The sequence below is a fragment of the Lichenostomus cassidix genome, chromosome 4 (genome assembly GCF_008360975.1).
Source record: "Lichenostomus cassidix isolate B80296 chromosome 4, HeHo_3.0, whole genome shotgun sequence".
NCBI classification, from domain to species: domain Eukaryota; kingdom Metazoa; phylum Chordata; class Aves; order Passeriformes; family Meliphagidae; genus Lichenostomus; species Lichenostomus cassidix.
Window position 1 is genome coordinate 29,754,911 of NC_139484.1, and position 16,302 is coordinate 29,771,212.

Below are 16,302 nucleotides of genomic sequence, written 5' to 3' on the forward strand. Positions count from 1 at the left end.
CAATTTGTCTTTTGTTCTCTGATATCGTAATCCATTTTTAGCCAAGTAGAGCTAAGACTATAGAATTTTTGCAGCAGGTGTTGTCTCAAGAATTGCTGCTGACTTTATGGACACATGAATATTCATGTTCTTCCAGTCTGAGTATTAGAACTAAAAAGTCGTCATGATGCTGGTGACAAGCTTTGTGATGAGATCTCTGTTAGCAGCCTACTGGCTATGCTTTCTCTTGCTTCACTTGCCAGAGATTGTTTGTATACAAATGAGGGTGACCTGTGAAGGTGAAGTCAGGACAGGGATTCCCTCAAGGCTATTAATGGTATGGGTCAACAAAGAATGTTGTATATAATCCAAGAAAGCCCAAAAATCTGTCAGGAGAACAGACTTCTGCAGTTTTGTTATTATCTGAGAGCAGACTATCAAAATCTTTTACGTAGGAAGATGTTTTACAATGTAAAATGACAAAGGACCAGGGAAAGTCCTTGAGAAGATGGTAATTTCAGACTTATTAATGGCAATGTAAAATACAACATTAAGATGAGACCAGCTGGAGAGCTGATCTAAAAACTACATGGGTATTTGTCATGGAGCACAAGCAGTACTGGTCTACACCTTCAAATACTGTGTATGAAGATAAATCAGTTGTGGAGCATGGTCAGCCTCTAATTCTGACACAAGGGCAGCTGGAAAGTTCACAGTCTCCAGGTGTGGTGGTTTGGTGAAGTGAGAAAGTCTGAACTGAAACCAGCTGCCTGGTGAAAACATCCCCACACTTCTAACTTGGGGTATGTAAAACTAAAAGCGGTGCTGTTTCCACAGTGAACTCCTTTGTCTTGAAATCATTCTGAAACAGCTGCAGTGAACTTTGTTAAGTAGCATTGCACAATCAGTTTTGATCAGAAAAGATCAAGAACTTCATCCTATATTAAACTTTAAAGGGCAAAACCCCCCCTGTTTTTGTATTAATCTTCACAGTCTCATAGAAAAGATCCTTGTTCAAGGACATTCTGTCCTTCCATACTGAGATATGATTGTGTCCTGGGGATATGCTCAGATCTACAGAATTGAATCTTGTAGACATATCAGTGACAGCTTAACAGATAGCATGTGCTCATTATACATTCTGTATCGCAGTGATATTGCTTGATTTAATATCGTGTGTGAAGCTCACCAAATAGATTAAACCACATTCATTTTAAAATAACTTTTCTCTGAGTTGTCATTCCCTGAAATATCGGTGTGAGTTTTCACTTGATTAGGCAAGAACAAACACTGAAGGTACATCTTCTGGAAAGCACAGGCAGGTTAGCAGTTGGATGTTATATATTCTCTTTGAAACCAGGAGAGTGATTTCTCCCTTCAGTTTTAACTGCAGTTACTATGGTGATTGAGCTCTTAGACGTTGTGAACTGATGTCATTTCACCAGCTAAGATTGCAGGGAGAGGAAGAATTAGACTTGATTGCAGGCTTTGTTGCTTTGTCACTGAACTTTGATTTGTCAAGCATTTATCAGAGGCTTCTTCAACAATATTTAAATGATACTGAAATTGTGTGGCTTGCAAACTTTGCTTGCAGAATGAAGCAGTAGATAAGTTGTATTCTAGTTTATCTTAGCAGAGTGTCTAGGGCAAGTCTTTATGCCAGACAAATATCTGGCCAATTAGGTGGGATCTGTAGGTACAAGGGTGAAGGAACAGAATTTAACCATTTGTCTTACATTAATGGTCAAAAGTACTTATTTTAAATTTGCTGACAATGTGGATGAAGTAATGAGATTGGAAGATTGGATAGTTCATAAATTGTGTGAGCAGAAAAGACATCATGAAATTGTACATCCATTGGGAAGTTAATTAGGGATGCATCAGTAGATTTCTTAGCCTGGAGAGGGGAATGATTAAAGCGTCTGTTAATAAGTGTCTGTGCATGGATGATCAGAACAAAATTCCATAAACCCGCCATGTCCACAGCATATCATGTTTACCAGGGGTGTGCAGCTGGCACTGTGTCTGTCTTGTAGATCTGACACATATCCATGTGTTTGTCCTGGTGTTAATTTTCTGCACTAATGTGTTGCACTAATGCAGCGAGCATTTCTAGATGCCCTGGAGTCTGGTCAAAAATAGCGTTTCAAATGAACTTGAAGATGCTTGGGAAATTTGCAGCTTTGCACTGTTACTGGCACAGTTCTAATCTATAAAGGTTAAGAAAATAGCACAGCATGTGCAAGGACTGACTTCGTCACTGTGTAAGCTTGTAGAATCTGCAGAGGGTCATGGCTCTAACTAGTTAGACATCTTGAAGCATGTAGTAGTTCTATTTTTATAGGTGATATTTTAAATCTAAACCTGAGTTTTGTTTACTGATGCGTCATTCATTTTTAATAAATGAAATAATATGAGAAGTTACTCAAAACAGCCTGTTAGGTGCTGCATAATAGCAGAAAAAAGTCTGCAAGTTCAGGTTGGTAGCAGAATACTAGAATGCAGTGAGTAAGATGGCTATCAGGAGAGAATATCTCTGGAAAGTGATATGCTGTTAATATGAACATTTCCTTATAGATGATTATATTTTCTAAAATCAGCTTTGCTGAATTAAGAAAGTTTTCATCCAAAATACGCAGGGATGTTTTCCATTTGTGGCAAGAGCAATGCTTTGAAGTAAGATCCAAGATTGGAAATGATCTGGAAGCATAGATCAGTTCTAGAGATAAATCTCCACAATTTGAAAAAAGGTTTCTGTGCATAATCTCAGCTATCTCTAGCCACAATAACAGTAGTATTAAAATAAAACCTGTGGGAGTGTGCATGAGTGATAGAAAGTAAGAACTAAGACTCTCAACTGCATTCTGTTAATTCTCAGTATGACCACAGCCTCTCACAATTTCAGGGATTCTAAATCTAATCTAAAGGAAGAGGAAGACATGGAAAACCTTTAAACCCTGAATTCAGAAGAAAACTAAGTGTCTGTCTACTATGTTCCATTCTCCTAGACAAACCCGCGTAATGTCTTTTCCTCAGATGACCACCATATATTTTTTCTGAGTCTTACCCCTTGTTAGCTCATAATTTCCCACTTCCCTTTGTCACACACTGGCATATGGATTACCAATACAGTTTCTTGAGGCTGTTAGATTTTATCATCATCAACATTTGAATTTATTCATACAGCCAGCTTTGGGTAGCTACATTAGCTGGTAAATTTAGTAAGCTGATCTTTCTCTAAGTTACTTACATATGCAATAGAAAGAGAAGAATAATGCAGGACACAGCTATAGAGCACCTAAATCAGGCTCTTGCTCTGAACTGTCCTCCAGAAAAGCCTCTCCTTCAAATGAGTAGTCAATTTGTAGATCAAAGAGCACTGCCACCTTAAATTATGCATCAACATAAAAACAAAAAAACGCTGCTTTGTTGTTGTACACTCCTCCATTTGTATAGGAACAAATAAAGGTATTGGCACTCCCCAGCCTGTCAACTAGTATTTTTGTCATTTTTGGAGAACAAATATTTAATAAACTTTCCATCTTAGGGATCAAGTGCAGTGTTTGTGCATACCAGTTCTGTTTTCGTACTGTAATTGTTAATCTCTGTGGTTAAGACGATGTGTAAAGGGCAAAATCAGGATGCTTTAGGGATTTTAAGAAATCTTTTTTTTTTGCTTCAGTGACTTTAGGATCAGACTCTACATGAAAGTAGAATCAGGTGGAACGTGTTCCAGAAAGTCACTGCTAAACAATACTGTGTAAATAGAATTGTTCTTTTCCTGCCATTAAGTGTAATTAAATTTGAAAAGAGGTGAATTTGGCTTCTCAGGGTAAATTGTGCTATTCTACTAGTTATTAGCTTAGATCATATTGCCACACATGACTCCTGCTGCAAACAAAATAATCACTATTAATTTCATATTTTTTGCTAACTTTGAGTAAAATGACTGAAGTGTGAAATACTGTATTAAAGACATCTTTTTGATATTTCACTGATGTAGATGATTCTAGTTTTGCTGTCAGTTCCTTTAACATGGAATACGGCCCAGGGAAGATTGTAATTGATTTTAGTTTTGTTTGTTGGCTCTGATCTTGCAGTCTGCTGGAATGTGTAAAGACTGTGTAATTCTAACATCTGCTCTATCCACTTTTTTTCTTGCTGTTGGTGATATGCCCACCCTCTTAGCACTATTTAGTCAGCACTAAACAGCACTATTTGCTGTTGTGTTATAGACCTTGCACAGAGCTTTAAACAAAATGATTCAAGAGATCTGTGTGATTCAAGACTGCAGGTTCATTTGAGGGGAAGGGGCCACCCTGTTTTCTGACAAGTACCAGTAAAAGCAAGCATAACCTGAGCCTTGACCCCTCATTTCAGGATTTGCATTTCACTCAGGCCCAATAAATTGTATTTGGGTAATCTTCAATATGTTACTCTTGCAGAGAATAACTGTGGCTATGTAAATCGATAATTATTCACCTGAAATTACAAAGACTATAAAATCAGAAATCTTTAACAGAATACAGTATTTTTCAAGATGCAAATATAATTAGTGAAGTTATCTTTCTCCTCTGAATACATTCCTGTCTTCATAGTAGCGTTCTGACTAATGAGTAGCAGAGTTTTTAATTTTTCATTTTTTCTTCATTTGTCTAGGTTATTCAACAGAGAAATGAGGAGTGTGACCACATTCAGTTTTTAATTGAAGAGAAAGAGTCTAAAGAAGAGGACTACTATGAGGACCTTGACAGATTTGAAGAAAATGGTACCCAAGAGTCTCGCATCAGTCCCTATACTTTCTGCAAGGCATTTCCTTTCCACATCATATTTGACAGAGATCTGGTGGTCACACAATGTGGCAATGCTATATACAGAGTCCTTCCACAGGTTAGATGATTCTTATGCATGGATTACCTAGAAATTCCTAGTGATAGATGCTTCACAGGTTAATTATAAAGATGAATAAAACAGATTTAGGATTCTCTGTCTGAACAGCATTCCCATGTAAGTGTATAATATTTACTAAATTGTGCTTCTTTTGTTTGAAAAAGGACTTGAAAATAGCCTAATACCACAACAGCTTTATTCCTTATGATCATGTCCATATGCAGTAAGAGAATAATTCAAAAACCTTGTGATTTAATGGAGAAATGCATAAAGTGTATATTCTCTTCCATTCAGTGTTGTCATCGTTGTCATCTAAGAAAATGAAATATAATTGCTCTATGTATATTTTATTATAAAGTATAACAATTTTTTTTCTGTTTTTTAATATTCTAGTTACAGCCAGGGAATTGCAGTCTGTTGTCAGTTTTCTCCTTGGTCCGGCCTCATATTGATATTAGCTTCCATGGAATCCTCTCCCATATCAATACAGTCTTTGTACTGAGGACTAAGGTAACTCGAGAATATTTTCCCAGCTTTTCTTAAAGTAAGTGTGCTTTGCAGAGATAGGCAGTGCAGAAAGTTCAGAAGTTTTCAAAGTTAATTCTCTGCGCAGTAGCATGCTCAAAGCACTGTGAGTCTTGAGCCGAGAGAGAGCCACAGGTATGCATTTGTGTGTAGCTGTGAAGTAGGATGTTTTGTAGGAATGCTGAAGTGAATGTACTTCATGTCTGATGCTTTCTTTGCAAGGGGCCAATCTAGTATATAGGGTTGTATCAAAACAAATTCAGAAAGATAATTACATTTGCTTTTGCTTCATAACAGTGTGGGAGACAAATATGAAGTGTATCCTTACTTGGGCCCATATGTTTGTACAAAGGTCTGTGCCCTTTTCTCTAAAGAGGGCAGAGCCGAGGCAAGTGATACAAACAGATGCAGCATGTAGGGTAACACCTACTACATCAAGGAGCCTGTTTATTTAAAGAAAACTGTGCTTGAGAGAAACCAGGAAGATTTCTTAGAGATGTTCTCAGGCACAGATAGAACTTCACAGAGTAGGCAATACTATTGTCAAAACTATTGTTAAGAAATTATGTAGAAGAAAACAAGGAATTATGAACATGAATGTAAAGAAAGATACCTTGCTTTGTTTCTTTAAGGTAGCAAATCGCAATATTAAAAACAGGTAGTGCATGGTGTTCAAACTAGAAATTAATTGAGGTTTAATGTAGGCTGTAAGTCTATTCCAAATATTCTGACTGCCTTCATAGTGAATGCACTTACATTCTGGGCCTGGTGCACAACACACCATTGCCCTTACACGACTGTGACTTTTCATCCCCAGGAGGGGCTGTTGGATGTGGAAAAGCTGGAGTGTGAAGATGAACTGACTGGCACAGAAATCAGCTGCTTACGCCTGAAAGGGCAAATGATCTACTTGCCTGAAGCAGACAGCATTCTCTTTCTTTGTTCACCAAGGTACTTTAAACCTAGAGAATTCTATAATACTGATTATCATTTTACGATTGCTAATTTCAAATTTATTTTACTCTCTGCTGTTTGAGTTTTAGATGCTCCTTTGGCAAGTTTAATTGTACCCATATTATTATATATTCCTCTGCATTACAGTGTGATGAACTTGGATGATTTAACCAGAAGAGGTTTATATCTGAGTGATATTCCATTGCATGATGCTACTCGTGATCTGGTTCTTTTGGGAGAGCAGTTCAGAGAGGAATATAAACTCACTCAAGAGCTTGAGATCCTCACTGACAGACTGCAGCACACACTGCGTGCACTGGAAGATGAAAAGAAAAAGACAGATACGTAAGAACCAAATCCCCATTTTGAGCTGAAACACTCAAAGCAATATATTATTTATAGCTACCTTCTTCAAAAAATAACAGAATCTTGTAAGGAATATCAGAGATAATCAGGACTGGTAATTTGGAGTCAAGAAAGAACATTTGATAGGGTATTTCTTTATTTAGATTGTCAAATGTCACCTACAGTCTAGGCCATTACATGCCTAGATGTTTTGATGGCTCCCTCCCTGATAAGAAAAGTTATAAAAAGTGAGCTGACAACTCTTTTTCACTTGCAAATTGCCCAAAATTTTGGAAACTTATATGCAGTCACTGTAGCGAAGGTGAATTTGATGAATGCTGTTATTTGACAGAGTTCAGTAAACCAGCGTTTCTCTTACTGGCACAGGTTAATAGAACAGAAAAACGTATCTTATAAACCTTTAAAATAGTTTGTGTAAAGCTGAAATTTTGCTATAGTCTAATGCTATAAATTTGATTTAACAGTTACCTGTAGAAATGAATTTAGGGTTATCTAGATATAAGTGCATAGAAATAACACATAACAGTAAGTGTGCATTGGGCCTCAAATCCAATTCTACAGAAAACTATAAAGTCCAATTCAAATGCCGTTAGTCTGTGCCATCTCAGCTCAACAATGACTGGCAAATTAAACAAAAGCTTGTGTGAAAAGTAGCATGGGGTTCATGATTGACTCTTGTTTATAAAACACCGACCTTTCTCTGTGTGAATTCCATTGACAGATATTTTTTTCTGAAATGGAGTAATGGAAATTATTTTAAAAATACTAGAAAGGGATCAACAGGAGAATCAGAGAAAAAAACTCAAAAACCTAAGAAGTATTTTTTCTCTTCATTCCTGTTGACTTGCTTTATAAAGTCATTTTATCTTCAGGAATTCTAGCCTCCATGGCAGCTTTGGGAACAGACAGTGTCAGTTACTGTATGATGTGCCAAAAGTATTCACTAATTATAACTCATGCAGTAGTAACTTGCCAAAAATCCAACTAATTAGGTTTGTGCAGGAGCCTGTGTACAAAATGATGTTCAAGATTTGTGAAATAGTCAGACAACTTCAGCTTGACCACTTAGCTGTGTCAGGAGGGAAATGGACCTTAAGATGACAGTTAGAAAGTTGAAGTAATACAAGAGAATAGGGTGAATTTCTGTGTGTGTGATTGGATTTAATTTGCATAATTTATAATATATACAAGTGTTAATATAGACAATTAAATAAAGACACTCTAGACCCTAAAAGCAGCATGCTCAACAGAAGAGGAAGCATTTAGAAATTAATTGATCACAGGTGGAAAATCATTTGATCTCTTCATGTCTTTTTTCAAATTTTTATGGTTCTGTGAGCAAAACCGTATTATATGGGCTGAGGATATTGCAGAAAGAAGTAAAAGTGATCCAAGACACTATTAACAGATCATGTCAGAAGAATTAGTAATATATGTCTCATTTTGTTGATAATTTAGATGATTAATATGGGTTTGTAATGGCATGCTGTTGTAGATCAGTTCCTGTTTTCCAAATAACATATTTTTCAGAAAACAGCTTTTCTATTGCTCATTGATGATGGGAATGTTACAAACCCTGTGGGTGATACAAAGTTCATATATGTAGAGTGCTGCTGTAAACACTTTTCTCCACATCCTCTCTGTTTTGCTTGTGCCTTTCTTTTGTTACCTGTCTAGATTGCTGTACTCTGTTCTACCACCATCAGTGGCAAATGAGCTGAGACACAAGCGTCCTGTTCCAGCCAAGCGCTACGACAATGTCACCATTCTTTTCAGTGGCATTGTTGGATTCAATGCTTTTTGTAGTAAACATGCCTCAGGAGAGGGAGCCATGAAAATTGTCAATCTTTTGAATGATCTTTACACAAGATTTGATATTCTGACTGATTCACGAAGGAATCCATTTGTTTATAAGGTAAGCATAAGATTTTTAAAGCATCTAATCTGTTACTTTTCGATAATTTACTATCGTGTCAGTCTTTTCCAGTCTTTTCTTGGATTTTAGGCTTTAAAAAAAAAAAACTTACGTTCTCAGTCTGAACTGTGTTACCTGATATTAGATAGCTACAGAAGAGTATGTTCATTATCTCTAGATGTGGGAAGAAACATAAAGTGCTAAGTTCTCACCACAATTCTGCAGTCATCCATTATGTGGACATATAAATTTACTTCCACATTTAGCAGATGTGAACTATACAAGCCATTTGTGGTTCTTCTGACTTTGTGGTCTAAATTTTTCAGTCATACTCCTGTGTTGTCTAGTTGTATGTTGTAACTTACTAGTTACTCAATGTGAATTTCATTCCTTCATTAGGAGTGAGGTGTAGTTGCAAATGTGACTGGTAGCAGGAAGGTACAGAGATATATACATGTATATCTCATATATTTGTACAGGTGTTTGCTTGTGTGTTTTTATCTATGAAAGTAATTCCTAGCTTTTACTAGACTTGAATTTTATGGCTGGTACTGTGTGAATCAAGGGTGTGAGTCAGAACAAACACAGAGCTCAGTTTCATTCAGAAGACATCAGGAGACACTCAGGTTTACCCAACCACAGTGTCATTGTAAGTTGTTACATTGTGGGTTTACAATAAATTCTCTTCAATAACAAGCAGAGATGACAGTAATTAGGGTGATTAGAATGAAAGGGAAGGGGAACTATTTGAAAGGACAAGCAGTCTTGAAGGAAGCACTACATCAATTCTAGTACTCTAAAAGCCATAATGATAAAGTAATTGAAAAATATCTATCTTGATAGGTGGAAACAGTTGGAGACAAGTATATGACAGTGAGTGGTCTACCAGAGCCTTGCATGCATCATGCAAGATCTATCTGCCACCTGGCTTTGGACATGATGGAAATAGCAGGCCAAGTTCAAGTAGATGGTGAGCCTGTACAGGTGAGTAAATATGGGCTTGAATGAAAAACCCAATCTTTGATAGTGTAATAATGCTTTGAAACATGATAATGCTCTAGTCCCAGTCTGTGCAAGCTTTGTTATTGTTAGATTTTGAGACTGATATATACAAATAATATGAGAAGTCACATCACATATAGCTGTGACATGTGCAGTTCCCAGACCTTAAAATGCTTTTTGGGCTTTAAAAGGTAAATTTAGGTCTACATCATTTATGTCCATTTTCTGATCATTTCAATATAATCAATGAATTCCTATTGTGCATCAAGTACAATCTGTTGAGTCTTGTTCAACTCAATGAACAGAACAATAATATTTCCTCCCTGATATTTTTGATCACACCTCAGATCCTCATGTCAGAATGAGAAATTACTGTATTAGAAAGAGAAGTACAGCTCCATGGACAGTTATAGCAATGATTACTGACACCAGTGTATATTAGTGGAAGTTTAGTCATTGTGGGACTTTATGGAGGTGTTGTGGCACTGATACAGAACTGGGCAAGCAGCATTGACTGTCCTCATCAGAGGGCCATGAACAGAAAATGATTAATGAGTGTGATGCATAATTCTTTTTACATGAATGTTACTGTTCTGTCACCTAGCTTAAAACTGTTCACTTTATCATGGAGTAAAGCAGTGAGGAGGTTTGATTTGGGGCTTTACAGTAACTGTAACATGCTACAAGAATGAACTTCTCCAAACCCATATCTCTTGAGCTTCTAAATACAAAATACCATTATTTTTCCTTTGAGAAACATGTATTTTTCTTGACCTGTCCCATCCATTTCTGCACCTTCTGAGCACTCATTAAACACAGACCTGCAGAGTATGCCTCTCTGCCCACCTGTTATTTTCACAGTACATAGTAACAGCAGGGTGCATGCTGGAAAATTACAGAGTTTGATTGTTCATGTGGAAGGCAGAGGCATGACACTGTACTAAAGTTAAAAAACAAGTGACAAAACCCACAAAATGCAAGGCTTTGAAGAAGCAGAAGTAGCACATTGGAAAAATAAGCTCTAGTAGATATAAAAGACATATTACCTGTATTTAGTCAAAAGCATCAGATTATTTACATTTATTTTGAATATTGAAACTTAATTTTTTCTCTCTAAAGATAACAATAGGAATCCATACTGGTGAGGTAGTCACAGGTGTGATAGGTCAAAGGATGCCACGGTACTGTCTATTTGGAAATACCGTGAATCTAACAAGCAGAACAGAAACTACTGGAGAAAAGGGAAAGATCAATGTCTCTGAATATACTTACAGGTGAGTGATGTATTATTTTAATTGGTGTTGGCATCTTAAAATAAATCACTTTGTCAGCATAACATATAAGTTTTTTTTGGAGTTGAAAGTGACAGTCCTCCTGCAATCATTTTTATGTATGTGAGTTCTCATGAAACTGTATGGCAAACTGCATTATGATATACAGTTATTGGTATGCAAATATAATAAGGATGTAGAGATGGATTTGAATCTTCAGATAGTTTGTTCACATACCTGTAGCACGTTTAATATTTTACATAGTGTGTGGCTTGCATGCAAAGTGCATTCATTTACATGTTTTCTCTTTCAATTTCAGGTGTCTTATGACACCAGAAAATTCTGATCCTCAGTTCCACCTGGAGTACAGGGGTCCAGTTTCTATGAAGGGCAAAAAAGAGCCAATGCAGGTTTGGTTTTTGTCCAGAAAGAGTACAGAGACAGAGGTATGAGTAACTAGAGTTTAATTTTGTTTTTTTGAACAAGGCATAAACATTAAAAATTTAATCTAAACCACCAAGATCCGTTTGCATTTGCAAAGCTAAATGTTCTGTAGGAAAAAAAAATTTAAAGTTTTGTGCAATGCTCCTTCATTAACACATTTACTATCTTGTCAGTACTTGAAAGTCCTTGATTATTTGTCTTTGCAGTTTATGCAGTTCCTGAAAGAATACTTTTGATTTCAAAAAGTCCTTGAGGGAATGCTAAGTGTTTAAATATTTATATCTCCCTCTTACAGATTTCTGCACTGTGCTAGATTTTGCAGTATTATGTCAGTTTCTGTTTAGCTGACATGTCTGGTTATCAGCACTTCAAAATTTGCCATTTGCTGTCTTGCAGTGAGTGAAAAAAAGTGCCTTCAAATATTTAGGCAACAGTCAAGCAGCTACTTGCAGGCAGGTTCATACCTGATGTGTGTGGTGGTCTCTTAACCCCAGATGGCATCTGCTTGTTCAGAGACTGTTGCATGGCAGGGGTCTTGCTTTAGAAATAGACAGGGTGAAAACTACTTCCTTTAAATGACATATGAGCCTAAGTCCTCTTCTCAAAATGATGTAGGATAAAGCTCTTCAAGCACTGAGTGGCCTTTAAGCTTACGCCTCAAATTCAGAATTCTGGGCATGTATTATCCAAAATTTCAGTAAAAGACAATGATATCTAGACTCATGAGCATGCCACAAAGTTGGACAATGAGGTTACATTCTGCCAGCTGCTTTGCCGTAGCTGAGCAGGTGCATACAGTCCATCTGAAAAAAGATAATAGTAATTTACATAGCTTGAATTTTGCCCTGAGGTAATACAAAAAGAATGAGTTTTCAGCTAATGTATTTATCTTCAAAAGACACTTGAATATAATAATGAAAGTCATCAGTTACCTTGGCTGAAATAATTCTTGTAAGTCAGAGGAAATTAATTATGTGTCTGAATACTCATGTACTTCTGAAAATGTAATTTAGGCTGTTAAACTGTTTAGGCTTTTTAGGAGATCTAATCCAGATTTATTACCACTGGTACCCAAGTAAATGAATACTGACTTCTTAATGGTAACTCCCAGTATTAACCTCTGGTACTTTAACTCTGCATTTTAATTCTGTATTTTAATATATATTACTTATAGTTATATTCTGGGTGCCACTTTTGAGAATACTTTTCTATTCTTATTCTACAGTAAGATTAACTATAATTTCACATGGCTACCATTATTTCAAATCAATTGTTGTATTTAAAATATTTTAATTAAACACCTTTCACTTTTTTTTCTGCATTATAAATGTTGTATCATTTGTAGCAAGGCACATTATAATTTTAAATGTAAATTTCAGAGAGGTACTGAGTCAGATGTGTATTTTCCTTGTTTCAGCCTAGCACATGTTTAATAGGAATGTAAGGTTCAGGTAGTTTAGGACTTTAAATATTGCAATTTCCTTTCAGAGATCTTGTACAACAGTTGGTTTTGTTAATCCTCACAGCAGTCCTTAGAGACACTTGCCAATACTATTATCCAGTAATTGAGCTTTGTAGAGGGAGACATGGGGGCAGCAATAAACCTGACTGAGAAGTACTGTGAGCCTGATTTTCAGGAGCCCTTAAGACTCACAGTTTAAACACACTCAGAAAGTGTTGCTAATTTTGTTAGTTTTTGCTTATTCTGAAATTCAGATATAGCTGTAATTCTTAGAGACAGAAGGACTTCTCCCCTGATAGGTATCTCTTCTAAATTGTACTAAATTTCAGAGAATAGGAGATTAGAAAAATACATTGATGTGATATTATGAACTGATAATCATTTTGTCAGAGGTGATTTTGAAAAGTGGAAGACTATAATCCTCTAATCTTCTGATTCTTTTTCACTCCCTGCACGATTTCATCTGTCCATACACAAAAAATGCACAAAGTTTTACTCCTTTAAGATTTTCTGAACTGTTTGCAGTTTCTTCTGTGAAGGTACTCTTCATGTTTTTTCTGGCACTTTATAGGCTGTACATAATAGTTTTAATCCAAAAGCAGATATCAGATAACCAACTTTTTATGTTTGATCACTTTAAAGTAATCACTTTGCTTTCTGCATGGGTGTAGTCTTGGTTTTCTTTCCAGAAGTTTTTCAGAATGCTAATGTATTATTGTGGGCAGTGCCATTTATTTCAGCAGGACTGCTCATAACGATAAATATGGCATGTTAACACATATTCAGAAGCTATATGGTAAACTTCCTGAAAGGTCACTCCAAAATAATGCAAGTGGCTTACAGAAGTAAACATGAAACTATTTCTTAAATCATCCTGAAGATACTTCTGCTAATTATGCTTTTACTGTGAAGTTTTCTACCTCCAATATCTTTAATCTAGACTCAATGCACATTAGTGATATATTTTTCTTTTCATTATATCATTTAGAAAGTTATTAGCTCAGCATTTGCAAATCTATCAGTGTAATATACTCAGTAATAAATACGTGGTGAGAAAAAAGGACAAAATATTTACAGATGCCATAAGAGATGTGAAACAAGCTTTTGCTCCACTAGGCATGTAGAAAATGATAGGGCTGAAGTAGCTCAGCATGCCTCAAACTTGGTTCCTGAGTGACATCTTTAATATCAGTCCCCAGGAGCAGCAGTTACTTCTGAGGAAGACCTAATTTTCAAGAATAGTGTTGATTTGAAGTGCTGCTCCTTCACTTTTTTTCCTCTCTCCTCTTACATGATACCAATACAGCAAAAAGTAGAAATGCATCAGAAATACACATAGAACAAAAGCAACTGTGACCAATTATTCATTTTGCATCTGCTTGTTTGCATGGTATAAGATGAAGTATTACCATCTTTATTATTTTAACAGAGGTTCAGCTGAAGTTTCTCCCTTGAGAAACGGATTTGTTGTAAGACATAAATCTTGCAGAGAGCCTCAGATGTCTGACTGCAATTTTCATCCCTTTCCACTTTCTAGTATCTTTCCTTTCTGCCCTGTTCCCACGTTACTGGTGGAAGCAAATTGGAATATCTCAGGCAGAGCTGGTAGTTTACCAGGGCATGTAGGAATTGTTACATTCCTGCATACAACACATACAAAAGAAATACATGCACTACCTATGCTTCATTTTTTTTTATTGTTTACTGATACTGGTTGCAAGTTGTAAAATGTATTTTGTCACTGCATTAACCCACCATATTGTTGCTTCAAAGAAAATTCCTTACTTATCAAATTTTGCTTGCATGCTCTCAAGGAAACAAAGCAAGATGCTTCCTGAGCTGTGGGAAGAGGAAGAGGATGCTGGGTAGGGTGCAATACTGTCTCCAAATAGGGTGCCAGGCAGTAAGGTTGTGTTATGGATGTTACTTCACGTTATATCTCCCATGGCTGTGTGCAATACCATTGTCTTTTGCCCTACTCCTGAAGTCATACCTACCATTTTTCTCCAGGCTTGCTTGCTAATTTTTTGTCCTTCTTGTTTGGTACTGTTATATCTCTGCTATGAGCATGTATTTCAAGCTTTCCTTTTCTTTGATATGCATTTTTGCATGTCAGTCATGTGACCATTCCTACCACCAGATAATATTGAATGAAACCATGTAGTATGCACGCCACAACTAACCACTTCAACTGATGCTTCACATCTTCATCTTCATCTCTGAAGTACAGTGGTTATGTGAATTGGTGACTTTTCTGAAAAGATAGGTATTTCAGTTGGTAGGCAGAACAATGATCCTAAGGAACTGTTTTTAAAAATAATACCTAAAGCAGCATTATGAACACTATTGTATAAATGTTGTCAGATTTAGTTCTGCTATTACCATGCTTCCCATTCATTTTGTGAATAACACTTGATGCTGTGTAAATTCCTAGTTAGAAAAAGGTTTTTCATTTGATACCATGCTGCATTTTCCCTTCGTGGACACTATAAACATCTTCTGTATTGAAAGGGGGCAGCTGTTTTTTTGATACTGCCATTTGAAGCATGTGCCAATGTACTTCTACTGAAATGCTGTTCACTTGCAATGTATTTCTCATTGATTTATATTACCTAAATTAAATTGTCATATTAATAATAGATTGCTGGACAATTTTAGACCACTTGTAGTGCATTGATTCTTGTCTGATGTAGCTCTCGGAGCTGAAAGGCATGCTGCTGGGACATGGTGGACATGGTTGCCTTTTGGTTTGGTCTCTCTAATTTCAGAAGTGATCTTATTTCATTCCTTGAGAGGACCTGGTTATGTTCTAGGCATCATGACATAATTAAGGGATGTAAAGCTTGGAAGGGGACATAGTGTGTTTCATCAGCTGATACAGTTAGTAAAAGTGGACAAGGTTTCAGATGCATAGACCTTCCATAACTTTAATATATATAGTGCATTTTTATGTGAATAGTATCTGTTCTTATCTGACTGATCATTTCTGAATATTTGCATTATAAAATATGATAGTGCAATTACTTTGTGTATAAAAATTGTCTATATCTAGTATACCTTATTAGTACAGAATATATATGTATAAATGTTTCATGTTAATGTGCAAAAGAAATTGCAATAAATTATTTTTTCCACTGACTTCTAGAAATCGTGTGATTTTCTTTTGGTAGAAAGCTTTATTTCATTATTTTTCATTATTTATGTAATAAATATGTATATGTAATAATATGTAATAATATTTCATTATTACAAACCAAGTATTTTCTCCATTAAATAATTTGCAGTTCAAATTTTAATAAATTGTTGAGTTATTGTTCCAATGTTTGCAAATGTCCAAGTGTCTCACACATTCAGGCTAATGGATCACATCCTTATATTAAAGTAGTGTTCAAAATGTTGAGGTTAATGCTTCAAAAATAGTAGATGAGGTCACAAATACGCACACCTTCCTTTGAAACTCTTGGATGATATTTACAATCAAAAATTATTAGCTG

General features: G+C 36.0%; 1 protein-coding gene across 1 annotated transcript in view; it reads left to right on the forward strand.

Moving 5' to 3' along the window:
- The window catches only part of GUCY1B1 (guanylate cyclase 1 soluble subunit beta 1), a 77,787-nt gene that overhangs the window by 26,075 nt on the left and 35,410 nt on the right, over window positions 1–16,302 (forward strand). Inside the window, exons 6-13 of the mRNA XM_085059868.1 lie at window positions 4,639–4,869; window positions 5,263–5,379; window positions 6,212–6,345; window positions 6,496–6,693; window positions 8,392–8,629; window positions 9,473–9,613; window positions 10,751–10,905; window positions 11,222–11,348. Of these exons, the coding sequence (XP_084915994.1) occupies window positions 4,639–4,869; window positions 5,263–5,379; window positions 6,212–6,345; window positions 6,496–6,693; window positions 8,392–8,629; window positions 9,473–9,613; window positions 10,751–10,905; window positions 11,222–11,348 (1,341 nt within the window). The remainder of the gene's footprint in view (window positions 1–4,638; window positions 4,870–5,262; window positions 5,380–6,211; window positions 6,346–6,495; window positions 6,694–8,391; window positions 8,630–9,472; window positions 9,614–10,750; window positions 10,906–11,221; window positions 11,349–16,302) is intronic.